This window comes from Callospermophilus lateralis, chromosome 5 (genome assembly GCF_048772815.1).
Source record: "Callospermophilus lateralis isolate mCalLat2 chromosome 5, mCalLat2.hap1, whole genome shotgun sequence".
In the NCBI taxonomy this organism is placed as follows: Eukaryota; Metazoa; Chordata; class Mammalia; order Rodentia; family Sciuridae; genus Callospermophilus; species Callospermophilus lateralis.
The window spans coordinates 52,491,886-52,507,332 of record NC_135309.1 but is presented as its reverse complement, the minus strand read 5'-3'; the positions used below and the strand labels follow the sequence as shown (position 1 = coordinate 52,507,332).

At 34.3% G+C, this 15,447-nt stretch overlaps 1 protein-coding gene across 1 annotated transcript in view; it reads right to left on the bottom strand.

Moving 5' to 3' along the window:
- Hsd17b4 (hydroxysteroid 17-beta dehydrogenase 4) overlaps positions 1-15,447 on the bottom strand; it is a 120,742-nt gene that overhangs the window by 94,628 nt on the left and 10,667 nt on the right. The window contains exons 3-7 of the mRNA XM_077109464.1: positions 10,646-10,753; positions 4,020-4,079; positions 2,624-2,645; positions 2,476-2,522; positions 881-965 (exon numbers count right to left, since the gene is read on the bottom strand). Coding sequence (XP_076965579.1) covers positions 881-965; positions 2,476-2,522; positions 2,624-2,645; positions 4,020-4,079; positions 10,646-10,753 — 322 coding nt within the window. The remainder of the gene's footprint in view (positions 1-880; positions 966-2,475; positions 2,523-2,623; positions 2,646-4,019; positions 4,080-10,645; positions 10,754-15,447) is intronic.

The following is a 15,447-nucleotide window of genomic DNA, read 5'->3' as shown; positions in this document are numbered from 1 at the left end:
TAGAAATCTTCAGTAAGAACAGGCATCACAAATAATTTGTTTTTAGAAGATATGCTGCAACCCTAATAGGGATGACCCCGTCACTAGAGTGCTATAGCATACACTGAGTTAAATGCACTACCACTACCACATTCTTTTTTTGGCGGGGTGGGGGGAGGGGTAGGATGGCTATGAGGGATTGAACTCGGGAGCTCTGAACCACTGAGCCATGTCCTATTTTGTATTTTATTTAGAGATAGGATCTCACTGAGTTGCTTGGTGCTTCAACATGGCTAAGGCTGGCTTTGAACTCAATGATCCTCCTCCTATCTTGGCCTCCTGAGCCACTTGGATTACAGGTGTGTCCCACCATATCTGGCCACCACCACATTCTTAGTTACACATATAGGACCAAACAAGGAAAGTCCTACCAATATCAGTTAGCAGGAAATAGCCACTCATCATTCCTCAAGTTAGTCACTGAACACACAAAAAGACATTTTATTTAGAAAATAATGTATAACTGAATCCTCAATGCTCATACTAATTTCTAAAATGCCAAATAAGAGGAAAATTATTAATAATGGAAAGTAAGAGGTGAGAAAAAAATACAAAGCCAGCCAGCTCAGCTAATCTATGTCTATTAAAAAACACCAATTTGGGCTGGGGATGTGGCTCAAGTGGTAGCATGCTCGCCTGGCATGCGTGCGGCCCGGGTTCAATCCTCAGCACCACACACAAAAAACACCAATTTGATGTGAATGTGCCAAAACTACATTTTAAAAGCCTACACATATTTCATAACATTTTATATAATCTTTCTTTGTACACAAACACACACACACACACACACACACACACAAACATCTTCAACCTCCTTGATAGCTGTATAAAATTCTACCTTCCATATTTCTGTTTCTTCATATGATCCCATGCTGCCCGGGTGACTTGAAATGAGCCCCGCAAATGAACTCTCTGGATTATATCTAAAATAAGAAATTATTTTTATGTAATTTGTCAAAAATTAGATACATGTCTTAAAATCAATGGTTTATTTAATTAAAGATACTCATTTTATATCTAAGCATTCATAATCAGCTATTATCACACCCCTCTCTGGTTAACCATTTTTGCTTCTGGCTCAATTCTACTACCAATCAATGGTTCACACCCACCCTTACAACCACTTTCTTTATAATTTATAAAATTATTTCAATCCCTATACATATCTAAATGCAATGCCATCTTTAATTAAGGTCTATTTTATGTAAAAATTTGCTATTATACCCAAGAATTTTAGATACATAATTAGCACTTAACATCAACATCAAAAAAATAATCATAAAGCCCACAGATCATTAATAATTACAAAATACTCACTATATCCATATTTTTTACCAAAGTTTAAAAATGAGTAAGGGGGACAGAGAGTGAGAGGCAGAGACAGAAAGGAGAGAAAGAGACCCACATGTTTGCAGAGATTTCAATCTAATCAACAGAATACTTAGGAAATGTTATTGATAGGCCACTCTAGATTTAATGTATTCTTTTAATTGTCAAGTTTTTTAACCATTCTTACTTATTTTTGTTTCAATTTATGACTTCAACAAACATTTTCATGTGTACATTAGAAGAAAGTAAGAGTGATGACTGTAGAAGGACAGAATAGGAGAAGGAAACACTTCATTCATTATAGCTCTAAGAAAATTACTAACATAAGTCTCCTTTGCCAGTAAACCTTATCTTTCCTCAACCTCTTTCTTATCCCAGCTGTTTAAAGAAAGACAAAATTAAAAGCTCCTCTTCTCTTAATTCAAAGTCAGAAGAATTTTTTTTTTTTTTTTTTTTTAATGGTGCTGGTATCAACCTAAGGCCTGTATATACTAGGCAAATGCTGTATCACTGCCCATGTTTTGCTTTTCCCAAAAGGATTTCTGGGGACAGAAGCATGTGCTATAAACAATGATAAAATTATCTCATCTCAGTTGCCAAGACTGCCACTTTTTCAGCCACCACTGTTTGTTTTAGTTCTGATGGCCAATGAAAGTAAGAACAAAGAAAAAAACAATCATCACTATGATTGGTTCATTAACTAAACTCGAAACTTTTTGTCCCACCCTATTCAAAGATCACGATCATTTTAATTTTTAGTACCCTAGACTCTCTTCCACATCCTGCTCTGCTCTTGAAAGAATCACAGCTAGATAAAAGGACAAAGGCTATCAGAAAGCGTTAGTGCTGCTAGAAAATACTAACCATCTCTTGGGAGAAAAATGGGAAATAAACAGAAAAGAAATTCTTCAGATAACTTCTTCCAAATTATTTAACATTATTTAAAATTTATAAAATGTTTTTAAAAATGCTATTTCCAACTATTCATCTTTTTCCATGTAGTTTATATGAGAAAGGGTTTTCCTTTTCCATATAAATTTATCAAATATCAAAAAGGCAAAATGGATAGGTATATTCTAGAGAAACATATTTAAAACAACTTACCCCAGTCTTCATCACTTATTCTACTGAAAGAACGGTCCCTCAGAATTCTAAAATATTGATATTATATAAGGTAAGAAAGGGCAGGGAAGTATACACTTATATAAACAACTGCATGCACTTTACTAAAAATGAAAAAAGAAGTACTCACCCAGCATTGTTGACCACGACATCTACAATAAATATAAAAAGATCCAAGTCACAACTACAAAAGCAAGCATATTCATTTGCATTTGCTTACAACTCATACTTCTTACAAAATTACATAGAAGAGTTAAATATAATAGACAAAGAATACTATCAAAACAAAAATTTATGCTTACAGGAAAAAAAACTAATTCACAAAAACACAAGTATTATATAACATCAGTGCCTTCCTTTCAAACTTATAAATTTAAATTTTTCCACCTCCATCTTCTACCAAAATTCTATCGGCTTATTTAAAGAATAAGCTGTTGCACAACTCTTGGATTCTAAGACTCCAGAACCTCAGCCACCCTGCACTTAACTTCAAAATCACTTGAAATTTTAAGTTTAAAAGACTTTTCAGGCTGGGGTTGTAGCTCGGTGGTAGAGCACTTGCCAAACATGTGTGAGGCACTGGGCCCAATTCTTAGCACCACATAAAAACAAACAAATAAATAAAATTAAAGGTATTAAAAAAAAAAAAGACTTTTCACTGTCACTGCCACTGAAAAGTCCAAAACTCAAAGAGAAAAACCATTAAAGTTAGAAACTGATGTCCTATTTTGATACATATTTGTATTCTCACTATATAGAGAAAACAATTATTTTTTAATATTCAACCACCATCTTATAGCTATTTTTACCCTATGACTTCAACTTCACAACTTTGTGTCTCTATCAGAGGTATCTGAAAATGGCTTTTGAGTTCAACCTAATATAATTCGAAAATAAATATGCTAGATCTAACAAAAAGGGTGGGCACACATTCAATTTACAAAAAGTAATCTTTTTCAGATTATAAACATATTGGGCTATCTGCAGTAATTTTTCTTCATAGTAATTCTTTAAACTTTCAGTAAAAATATGTAGATCTAAACCAAGAAGATTATCTAGGGAAATATGGACTAAACACTATATTTGAAATGCTTCTTAAAAAAATGAAATTTTTTTTTACTTCATACAATCATCTTAATTAATTTACAAGATGTCAGATCATTTTTATCCAAATCATTATAATTCTTCAAAAGAATCTGAAGGGTCCTTTATTGACAAAATACTGACTTATTTTTCTTATAAACATATTTAAAACTTAACTGAATTATTACAAAAAGGGCACTGAAAAAAGGTACAAATTTTTATAAGCACTTAAGGTTCAAAAACAATAAAACAATAAACATATATTCATAAAACTGCCACCTCAGTCCTTTACGAAATAAGGTGAGTTAAATAAAATAATCAATGTAGAAAACAAATCTAAGAATATCTTCAAGAAAGAGATTTGTTTAATAGAAAATTCAAAAATATTTAATTAGAAAAGTAGAAGGTGCTCCATCAGGACCACAGATGAAAAGAAACATCACCTATTCTTCCAAAGGCATCCAGTGCTGTCTTCACAACCTTCTCTCCTGCTTCCACAGAATCTGAGGGAAAGAGAAATTAATACAAAACTTCAGCAATCTCCTTCACAATGACTTATCCCATTCACCCAATAGAACTTATTTTCAAGAAAAATACATTTCTATTGCAAGCACATAACATACTGAAACAATGATCCTCTAATATTATAAAGGAAATTTGGCCCCTAAATAATTATTTAACCTATAAGAAAAGGAGTGATGAAGATTATTAAGAAATCTTTGACAAATACTCTCTAAAGCAGCACTGACCTATTGATCAGTGCTTTCTGTGAGGATGGCAATGTCCTATTCCCACAATGTCCAAATATGGAAACCACTCAACATGGAGCTACCAAGTGTTCAAAATATGGCTATTGTGAGAAACTTAATGTTTAATTTTACTTAATTTATATTTAATTTAAATAACTACAGTGGCATTTCCCTTCAAGGATACAAATGAGTATTTGGAGGAGAAAGAGGTGCCTTTTTAATTTGAAAAAACATATTTAGTGTTATATGGAAATTAAATGTACTATTTTTATTTAATTATTTTTTTAATTTTATTTTTTGGTATCAGGATTGAACTCAGGGGCACTTGCCCTATTTTCTATTTTATTTAGAGACAGGGTCTCACTGAGCTGCTTGGCACCTCGTTGTTGCTGAGGATGGCTTTGTACCCACAATCCTATCTCAGCCTCCTGAGCCAATGTGATTACAGCATGTACCACTGCATCTGGTCAAATCTACTATTTTTGCAATACTAAACAGAAAAGGCAAAGCTCAACAAAATCTCATGGCTTTGTTATCTTCCACTAATCAGTCCCAGGTAAGGGTAAAAATCCCCCATAATTGTGATGTTCGATCTATATTCACCTAGGAGATAGCACAGTAGAATGTTACAAACACAGGCAATCTTGTGTGCAGAGTACAGATGTAAGACTAACTGCATATCCACGTTCACACTAACCTGGTCATTGGCAGCCTCCCTGACACTCATTTGCACAGCCCTTCTAATGGCTGTGCCAGCTTCTGCTTCCCTGTATTAAAGCTCTACATACTTGGAAAACTTTGAGGGGCTTCTGTTTTCCTGACTGAACCCTAACTGATATAGACAGCATATCAAAATTGGTAAAGTGGGGAGTCTGGAATTTTCATAGTTAAAAAATGGGTTTTCAAAAATACAGAGTTTTAAAATTGAAAACATCGGGCTGGCACTGTAACTAGTGGCAGAGCATTTGCCTAGCATGTGTGAGGCACTGTGTTCAATTCTTAGCACCACACAAAAGTACACAAATGAAATAAAATTGAAAACATTGTTGCTAGATCTCCAATGTGCAAAGAAGATAGTAAAATGTCTTATTCCCTCAAACATTCAAACCACATCCTATTTCCTCCCCCCCTAAAATTTTGAAATGACGTCTATGTAATTTTATTTCTGGCCCATGAAAACAATCTAGTTTTCAGGTCAGTAGCCATTAGATTTTTTTTTATTAGTTGCTCATGACAATACAATGATCTTGACATATTAGACATTTGAATCAAGTGGGGTATAATTTTTCATTTTTCCAAGTGTACAGGTTGCAGAATCACATTGGTCACGCAGTCACCTATATACATACAGCAATACTAGTGTCTATTTTATTCTGCTGCCCTTCCTATCCCTCCTTCCCCTCCCCTCCCTTCCCATCACCTCTCTCTACCCAATCTAATGTGACACATTTCTTTTTTTTTTCCTCACATCATCATACATGTATTTTTATAATGATGAGGGTCTCCTTCCATCTTCTGTGCAATTCCCCATCTCTCTCACATTCCCTCCCACCTCTTTCCCCTATTTAGTGGTAATCTTCTTCTCATGCTCTTCCTCCCTACCCCATTCTGAGTCACCCCCTTATATCAGAGAAGACATTCGGCATTTGTTTTTTAGGGATTGGCTAACTTCATTTAGCATAATCTGCTCTAATGCCATCCATTTCCCTGCAAATGCCATGATCTTGTTATTTTTTAATGCTGCATAATATTCCATTGTGTATATATGCCACATTTTTTTTATCCATTCATCTATTGAAGAGCATCTAGGTTGGTTCTACAGTCTAGCTATTGTGAACTGTGCTGCTATAAACATTGATGTTGCTGTGTCCCTGTAGTATGCTCTTTTTAGGTCCTTTGGCTATAGTCCGAGAAAAGGAATAGCTGCGTCAAATGATGGTTCCATTCCCAGCTTTCTAAGGAATCTCCATACTGCTTTCCAAATTGGCCGCACCAATTTGCAGTCCCACCAGCAATGTACGAGTTTACCTTTTTCCTCCGCATCCTCACCAGCACTTGTTGTTGTTTGACTTCATAATGGCTGCCATTCTTACTGAAGTGAGATGGTATCTTAGAGTAGTTTTAATTTGCATTTCTCTTATTGCTAGAGATGATGAGCATTTTTTTGTATATTTGTTGATTGATTGTATATTCTCCTCTGAGAAGTATCTGTTCAGGTCCTTGGCCCATTTATTCATTGGGTTATTTAATTTTTGTTGTTTTAACTTTTTGAGTTCTTTGTATACCCTAGAGATTAGAGCTCTATCTGAAGTGTGAGGGGTAAAAATTTGTTCCCAGGATGTAGGTTCCCTATTTACCTCACATATTATTTCTCTTACTGAGAAAAAAAACTTTTTAGTTTGAATTCGTCCCATTTGTTGATTCTTGATTTTAACTCTTGTGCTATAGGTTTTAAACCATTAACTTTTAAAAGTAAACCTATATGCGGCCAATTTGGAAAGCAGTATGGAGATTTCTTGGAAAGCTGGGAATGGAACCACCATTTGACCCAGCTATTCCCCTTCTCGGTCTATTCCCTAAAGACCTAAAAAGAGCATACTACAGGGACACTGCTACATCCATGTTCATAGCAGCACAATTCACAATAGCAAGACAGTGGAACCAACCTAGATGCCCTTCGATAGACGAATGGATAAAAAAAAAATGTGGCATTTATACACAATGGAGTATTACTCTGCATTAAAAAATGACAAAATCATAGAATTTGCAGGGAAATGGATGGCATAGAGCAGATTATGCTAGGTGAAGCTAGCCAATCCCTTAAAAACAAATGCCAAATGTCTTCTTTGATATAAGGAGAGTAACTAAGAACAGAGTAGGAAGGAAGAGCATAAGAAGATTAACATTAAACAGGGATGAGAGGTAGGAAGGAAAGGGAGAGAGAAGGGAAATTGCATGGAAATGGAAGGAGACCCTCAGGGGTATACAAAATTACATATAAGAGGAAGTGAGGGGAAAGGGAAAAAAAATATAAGGGGGAGAAATGAATTACAGTAGAGGGGGTAGAGAGAGAACAGGGGAGGGGAGGGGGGGAGGGGGGATAGTAGAGGATAGGAAAGGCAGCAGAATACAACAGACACTAGTATGGCAATATGTATATCAATGGATGTGTAACTGATGTGATTCTGCAATCTGTATACGGGGTAAAAATGGGAGTTCATATCCCACTTGAATCAAAGTGTGAAATATGATATATCAAGAACTATGTAATGTTTTGAACAACCAAAAAAAAAAAAAAAGTAAACCTATACTGCCAGGCATGGTGACGTACACCTGTAATATCAGCAACTCAGGAGGCTGAGGCAGGAGGAATGAAAGCCTGAAGCCAGCCTTAGCAATTTAGTGAGGCCCTAAGCAACTCAGCAAGACCCAGTCTCAAAATAAAAAAGCTCTGGGCATGTGTCTCAGTGGTTGAGCACCCCTGGGTTCAATCCCTTGTGGAAGGAAGGAAGGAGGGAGACTGGGAAGAAAGAAAAAAAGAGAGAGAAAAAAAATAAAGGAAGGAAGGAAGGAAGAAAGAAAATACAGGTACTGCTACTTAACTTTAGGGAACTTATTCCTGGTAATTGAAGTCATCAATAAAATGGAGGCCTAGTTGGATTATATGGGGTTTTTTTTTTTAAGTTACTGTTAGTTAAGTTAGACCTTTATTTAATTAATTTATTTATATGCGGTGCTGAGAAGCAAACACAGTGCCTTCCACATACTAGGCAAATGCTCTACCACTGAGCCACAACCCCAGCCCCAGATGGTATTTTTGGTTACAGTAACCAAGGACCTAAAGGTTAGTAAATATATCTAAGCTGGCAAACAATGTTATGTAAATACCATACACTTAAATGTGCAAGCATTTTCCTAGAATTTTTTTTTTTTTTTTTTTTTTTGGTACCGGAGATTGACCTTAGGGGCACTCAACCACTGAGCAACATCCCAAACCCTTTTCTGTATTTTATTTAGAAACAAGGTCTCACTGAATTGCTTAGGGCCTCAATAAATTGCTGAGGCTAGAGCTTCAAACTTGCGATCCTCCTGCCTCAGCCTCCTAAACTACTGGAATTACAGGTATGCACTAACTCACCCACCTCTGGGACAATTCTTAAAACTGAAAAGCAAAAAATTATTCAGATTTTGACTCTTAAAAATCATTGAACTGCTGACCATAAGATTTTTTTTAAATATTTATTTTTTTAGTTATAGGTGGACACAATGTCTTTATTTTACTTTATGTGGTGCCGAGGATCGAACCCAGTGCCTCATGCATGCAAGGTGCACACTCTACCTCTGAGCCACAACCCCAACCCTGACCATAAGATTTTGAGGAAATAGTTTTCCAATCTGTGTGACTATATAAAATCTGTTCAACTGCAATCTTTTTTATTTGCCTATAAGTTAACATGGTTATAAATTTTAAAACTAGAATTCCAAAACGAATGTGAAACTGTTGGGGGGTGGGGGGTTGTAGCACAGTTGCAGAGCACCTGGGAGGCACTGGGTTCAATCCTCAGCACCACATAAAAATAAGTAAACAAAATAAAGGTATTAAAAAAAAGAGAATGTGAAAGATTGAAATGTGTGTAATTATGCCAAGCAATTTTAATGCTATTTTCTGCACTGATTTTTTTTAATTCTTTTAAATATTTAAAGAATTTTATTAACATTATTTCATTTGTTCAATGCTTTTGTGATGAATCAATTAAAATTCTTAACATTCAAAAAAAAAAAAAAGCAGGCTGGGGTTGGGGCTCAGTGGTAGAGAACTTGCCTAACATGTGAGGCACTGGGTTCTATCCTTAGCAAAAACATAAACAAATAAATAAATAAATGTTATCATGTCATCTACAACTAAAATATATATTAAAAAAAAAAGTGAAGTGGTGCATGCCTATAATAACAGCTACAGAGTTTGAGGCAAGAGTATCTTCAGCAAGGACGTCTTTAACAAGACCATGTCTCAAAATACAAAAAAAGGACTGGGGATGTAGCTCAGTGGTAGAGAACTTACCTAGCATGTATGAGGCCGTGGTTCAATCCCCAGTATTAGGATTTAGGATGAACACATCAAATGTAATGGTTGCATTTACTGTTCCACCCAACCTCTGCCCATGACTTCATTTAACACCTAATTGGATTCTTACAGTTTTACTAAGATAAGAAAGTTACATATAGCATTGACAACTTGTGCAGAAATGGAACATAGAGGCTAGTACAGAAATGGGTGTCATTTCACTTCTTATACTATATTTTTAAGAATCTTTTTTAAAGATTTTTAAAAAGACTCAGATCGGGCTGGGGCTATAGCTCAGTGGTAGAGTGCTTGCGTGGCACATGTGAGGCACTGGGTTTGATTCTCAGCACCACATAAAAATAAATTAATAAACAAAGATATTGTATTCATCTACAATGAAAAAAATATTTTAAAAAATACTCTTAAGATCATTCTATAGATATATATATAAGACCTTTTAATGAAACAGATCTCTCTATTTCTTTCGTCTTTTTTTTCCCCTTGCTGTACTGGGCATCAAGCTCAGGGCATTGTGCATGCTAGGCAAGTGCTCTATCACTGAGCTATATCTCAGCTCTTTCTATTTTATTTTGAGACAGAGTCTCACTAAATTGCTCAGACTGGTCCTGAACTCTCAATCCCCCTGCTTCAGTATCCTGAGTAGCTGAGATTACAGACATGTGCCACCATGCCCTGCTAAAACAGATCTTTTTTTTTTAATATTTTTCAGTTGTTCATATTCCTTTATTTTATTCATTTATTTATATGCAGTGCTGAAAATCAAATCCAGTGCCTCACACATGTAAAGCAAGCACTCTACCACTAAGCCACAACCCCAGTCCTTAAAAATAGATCTTTGGGGCTGGGATGTAGCTCAATGGCAAAGAGTCTACCTTGCTTTCACAAAGCCCTGGGTTCGACCTCCAGTTCCAAAAAAAAGAACCCCACCAACAACAGATCTTTTGAGAATACAAACAAACTGTATCTATAATTTATTAATTATGTATCATATGCTCCTTAATAAAATGATTAAACAGAAAAATGAGTATAATCATGTGAAATAATTTAAATCAAAAGTTTTTTAAATTCTCATATTATGTATTATGTAGCATAAGAACTATGACAGACTTAGATAAAATCTAACTTCATAATTACATAGAAATACTAAGATATTTTCTCAAAGATTATTAATGTGAAGCAAATGCATCAACCGAAGGAAAACAAAAGAAATAATACAGTTATCTTAAATACATACCATAGTTGGCCACAGCTTTTCCACCTTTCCTTTTTATTTCTTCAACAACTTTATCAGCAGCTAAGGAGCCTTTACCAACTCCCTTGAAGTCCCCTCCTAAATCATTCACTGCAGTGCAAAAACAAATACCAATTAATTTCTAGAGTTTCAAAACATAGGTTAGAAATGAAATTTAAATTACTAGTCTATTTCCTCAATGACATGCCCAGTTTTTCCTTTCCTTTCCCCGACTTGCTAAAAACATCATAAGCATTTTCAGGACATGCCTCTTTGTTTCTGAACAGACACAAAGAACCAGCAAAAACACTTAGAACACAAGTTCGTTACATGAAATTTTTAACTTTACAAGGCTTTTCCTCTTGAAAAAAAAAAAAAAAAGAGTGGCTCAACTTTTCAGTTAAAATAAAAAATGTGAAAATCACTTCATGATTCAATACCCCAAAGACAATATAGTAGTACCTGGGGGGAAAATTTGAAGTTATACTGAAACAACAGTGATTACTAGAGACAGGAAGGAATGGGACAGGGTGGAAGAAGGGTAGTGGGATATGAATCAACACAATGCTATATGAATGTATGGAAATATCACACAGAATCCTACTAATAATGTATAACTAATATGTGCTAATAAAAAATGAAAAAAATTAAAACTATCAATGATACAGCAATTCCACTTGAGGTTATGCATCCAGAAAAAAAATGAAATCAGAATGAAAGTGCAGGGAAATTCTCTTCAAATATCAAAAAGACATTAGCACTTCATGGTCAATGCAGCATTATTCACAATAATCAGGTATAGAAACAACCTAAATGTCCAAGGATAGATGAGTAAATAAAAGGGATAAATCACAAACACATTATGCTAAGTGAAAAGAACAGTTAGAGAAGGACAAATACTGAATGATTCCACTTACATGGAAGATCCTGAATAGCACAGAATGGTGGTTTCCAGGAACTAGGGAGAGGGTGGAAATGGAAGTAGTTGCTAACTAATGGGCACAAAGTTTCAATTATGCAAGATGAATAAGTTCTAGAGATCTGCTAAACAACACAGAGCTTGTTATTTTGTAAACAAACATCAGTTAAAAGGGTAGATCTCATATTAAGTGTTCTTACTACAACAAAATGAAGAGATTAAACATACAATGTGAAAAATCTTCGGGTCAAGAAAATCTTTGTTTACATGAATGGTGATTTTAAAAAAGCATGGTTTTAAACTACTAGCATGGTTTAAACTATTAAACACTAGTAAATTTTTTAAATTTTCATAAAATATACTATCATGTTCTAGAATAAAAAAACACAAATTGTTGCCAGGCTTGGTGGCACAAGCCTATAATCCCAGGTACTCAAGTGGATAAGGCATGAAGATTGCAAGTTTGAAACAGCCTGAGCAATTTTGCAAGACCTTGTCTCAAAATAAAAAAATTAGCAGTACAATTCACAATAGATAAACTGTGGAACCAACCTGGATGCCCTTCAATAGATGAATGGATTACAAAATGTGGCATATATACACAATGGAATATTACTCAAAAATAAAAGAGAACAAAACCATGGCATTTGCAGGTAAAATGAATGGAGTTAGATAATTCTAAGTTAGCCAATCCCAAAAAAACAAATGTTTTCTTTGATATAAGGAGGCTAACTCATATTGGGATAGGGAGAAGGAGCATGGGAGGAATAGACAAACTCTAGATAGGGCAGAGAGGTTGGAAGGGAAGGGAGGAGGCATGGGGTTATTAATGATGGTGGAATGTGATGGACATTATTATCCAAAGCACATGTATAAAGACACAAATTGGTGTGAATATACTTTGTATACAACCAGAGATATGAAAAATTGTGCTCTATTTGTGTAATAAGAATTGTAATGCATTTCGATGTCATATATAAATAATATACAGAAAGAAAAGAAGAAGGAAGGAAGGAAGGAAGAAAAGAAAGAAAAGAAAAGAAAAGGGATGTCAGTAGTAAAACATTTTTGTAGCATATGTGAGGCCCTGGTTTCAATCTCCTGTACCACTTTAAAAAAAAAATTGTTAAAAGAGGTCAAAAATTACATACAGAACTAATACATGTTCAGTCACTAATTTATATCATGATTCCATCTTTATATGTTTAACAACTGACCATATCACATGACATTTTCCTACATTCAATAATATGGTTATTAAAATAATTGCACATTTACTATTTTCAAAATAATCTAGAGGGACACACAAATCTGTAAGAACAATGCTTGCCCACAAAGAGTTTCTAATTTACTAAAATTGAAGTATATGACCACAACAGTAACACAGATTATACACTAATATATTACAAAGTATGTACCAAGGTCAATAACTAAATAACAGGGCCAACATAACTAAATAACAGAGATGAATAACAAAGGTAATCTATATAATAATCCAAGGCAAAGTATACGAAGTAACACAAAAAAATTAATGAATATCAAATAATCAATGCCAAATAACTTGGAAAAAGCAGAATTCAAGAAAAATACTTGAAAGAAAGAATCTGCACAATAAATTGGGGGGGGGGGCGTAATCCATAGATTTTAAGAAATACAGCCATAAAAAATAACCAACTAATAAATGATGTGGTGGTACACATTAGAATTTTAAATCTTTTAATACAGATTGTAACAATTGAAAACACAATCTTTTTCTTTAGAAAAATTTACTTTTTTAAAAATTGAAGCGTGGTTTCAAAGTAGGATTGGGTAGTTAAGAAGGAAAAGGGATGATAGAAAGTCAATGCCAGGCCACTCTTAAAAACCAGCTAGGGCAAATGTGTTTTCATTGTTTTTTTTTTTTTTAAAGAAATTCATTTTTCAAAAGGTAGACTAGGGTATACTTTTTCCTAACAATATAATAGGATATATACAATGACCAGTCTTACTAAAACTAAAATATAAAAAAAATTTTAAATAAAATATTCTACAGGGGCTGAGGTTATGGCTCCATGGTAGAGCACTTGCCTAGCAAGTATAAGGCCCTGGCTTCAATTCTCAGCACCACATAAAAATAAAAATAAAATAAAGGTATCACATTCATCTACAACTAAAAAATATTTTTTAAAAATAAAAATGAATGTTCTACAGATATGAAATAATAAAGAATCTTATATTATCCCTCAAGAGCTGAAAAAGTAATGATTCTTCAAAGACTAAGTATAACTATTAATTATTCATTTCCATGCAATTATTCAAATTACAGGAAATAATCAGTTAAAAAATTTCCAGACTTTACGACATGCAGCTAACAGTTTTTTATGACTATTCTTAAATAAGCACAAGAAATTTCAAAATCAACTGAAATACACTGATAAATTTGTTCACCTGCATGATGAAACACTACCCTCAAGTGGAAATTTTACAAAGTGCAACCAGTTAAGCACAAACTGGATAATTTATTGAGAAAATGACATGTAGTCAAACAATATAAGAACAGACTTAAATATCAAATCAAGTATCTACATTAGAGAGTGCTAAATTAGCAGTGACCCATTCAATCACCCCACTATAACCAGAGCTAAATCACAGGGATTAAAAACTAGAAAAGCACTGGTTAACACCGAAGGGCTTGGATAACAATGTTAAAACAAGTATGTACAAAGAGAAGTACATATATACTATGTGACACTTATCAATGCAATATATGGCTAAAATTCTAGTAGTAATAGTAGTAGTGGTGGTGCAAGTAGTACTAGTAATACCAACATACTAATATGTATACTTTATATTTCAGTGAACCACTGTATAAATTGAAACATTTAATCTCCATACAATTTTGAGACTGGTAAAAATAGCAGTTCCTGCTTTCATAGATGAAAAAGCAATTTGGAAAAGGTCCTAACCCAAGGCTCCTAGACTATACAAAATAGCAAAACCTAGTCTGGACCTAGACCAACTATAATATCTGTCTGCTCCTCTAACACTGCAAGCATGTTTAGTTTATCCCAAAAACAACAATCATTTTCACTAAGAAAAAAATTACATTTGTTTAGGAAGGATACAGAGAAAAACATAAAGCAACTTCTCTACTCAAACACTTGTAAAATAGGTAGGAAACATGTTAAGATGCTAAAGAGAGAATCTTATTAACTGAAACCATAATCACATACTAAAGTCATAAATTCTCCATACAAAATCCAGTTTATGATCCTGAAGATTTTTTTTTTTTAACAAAATACTTTCCCCTTTTTTTTGGGGGGGGGGCAGGGTGAATAGCTACAGATTGAATTCAAGGGTACTTAAGTACTGAGCCACATTCCCAGCCCTTTTTATTTTTGAGAAAGGATCATGCTAAGTTGCTTAGGGCCTCACTAGGTTGGTGAGGCTGGCCTCAAACTTGCTGTCCTCCTGCCTCAGCCTCCCTGGTTGCTAGGATTATATGCATGAGTCACCACAGCTGGGCCCTATTTCTGTCGTTTAAATAAATCAGTAATTTGGATGGTCTCCTAAAGACTCCCATGGTTTTTCCATAAAAATCCATCCCCAAAGTTTATTAAATAACAGCTATGCTGGAAATTTAGGGATCCAAGGAATTCTAAAATATACTTGGATCCTATAAAAAGTATTCTTTACGTAGGTAAATGGATACCTAAAGATCAATTACCAAATTATTGAGCCTGGAAAGAGAACCAAATATTTGAGAATGCCTGTTTCCTCACATCCTTACAATATTGGTGATTGCCATTCTTTTCAGTCTGACAATTATATGATTATAAATTGTAACTCATTATTTTAATTTACATTTCTTTGAGCACTAATAGAGTAACATTTTATTTTCATGTAC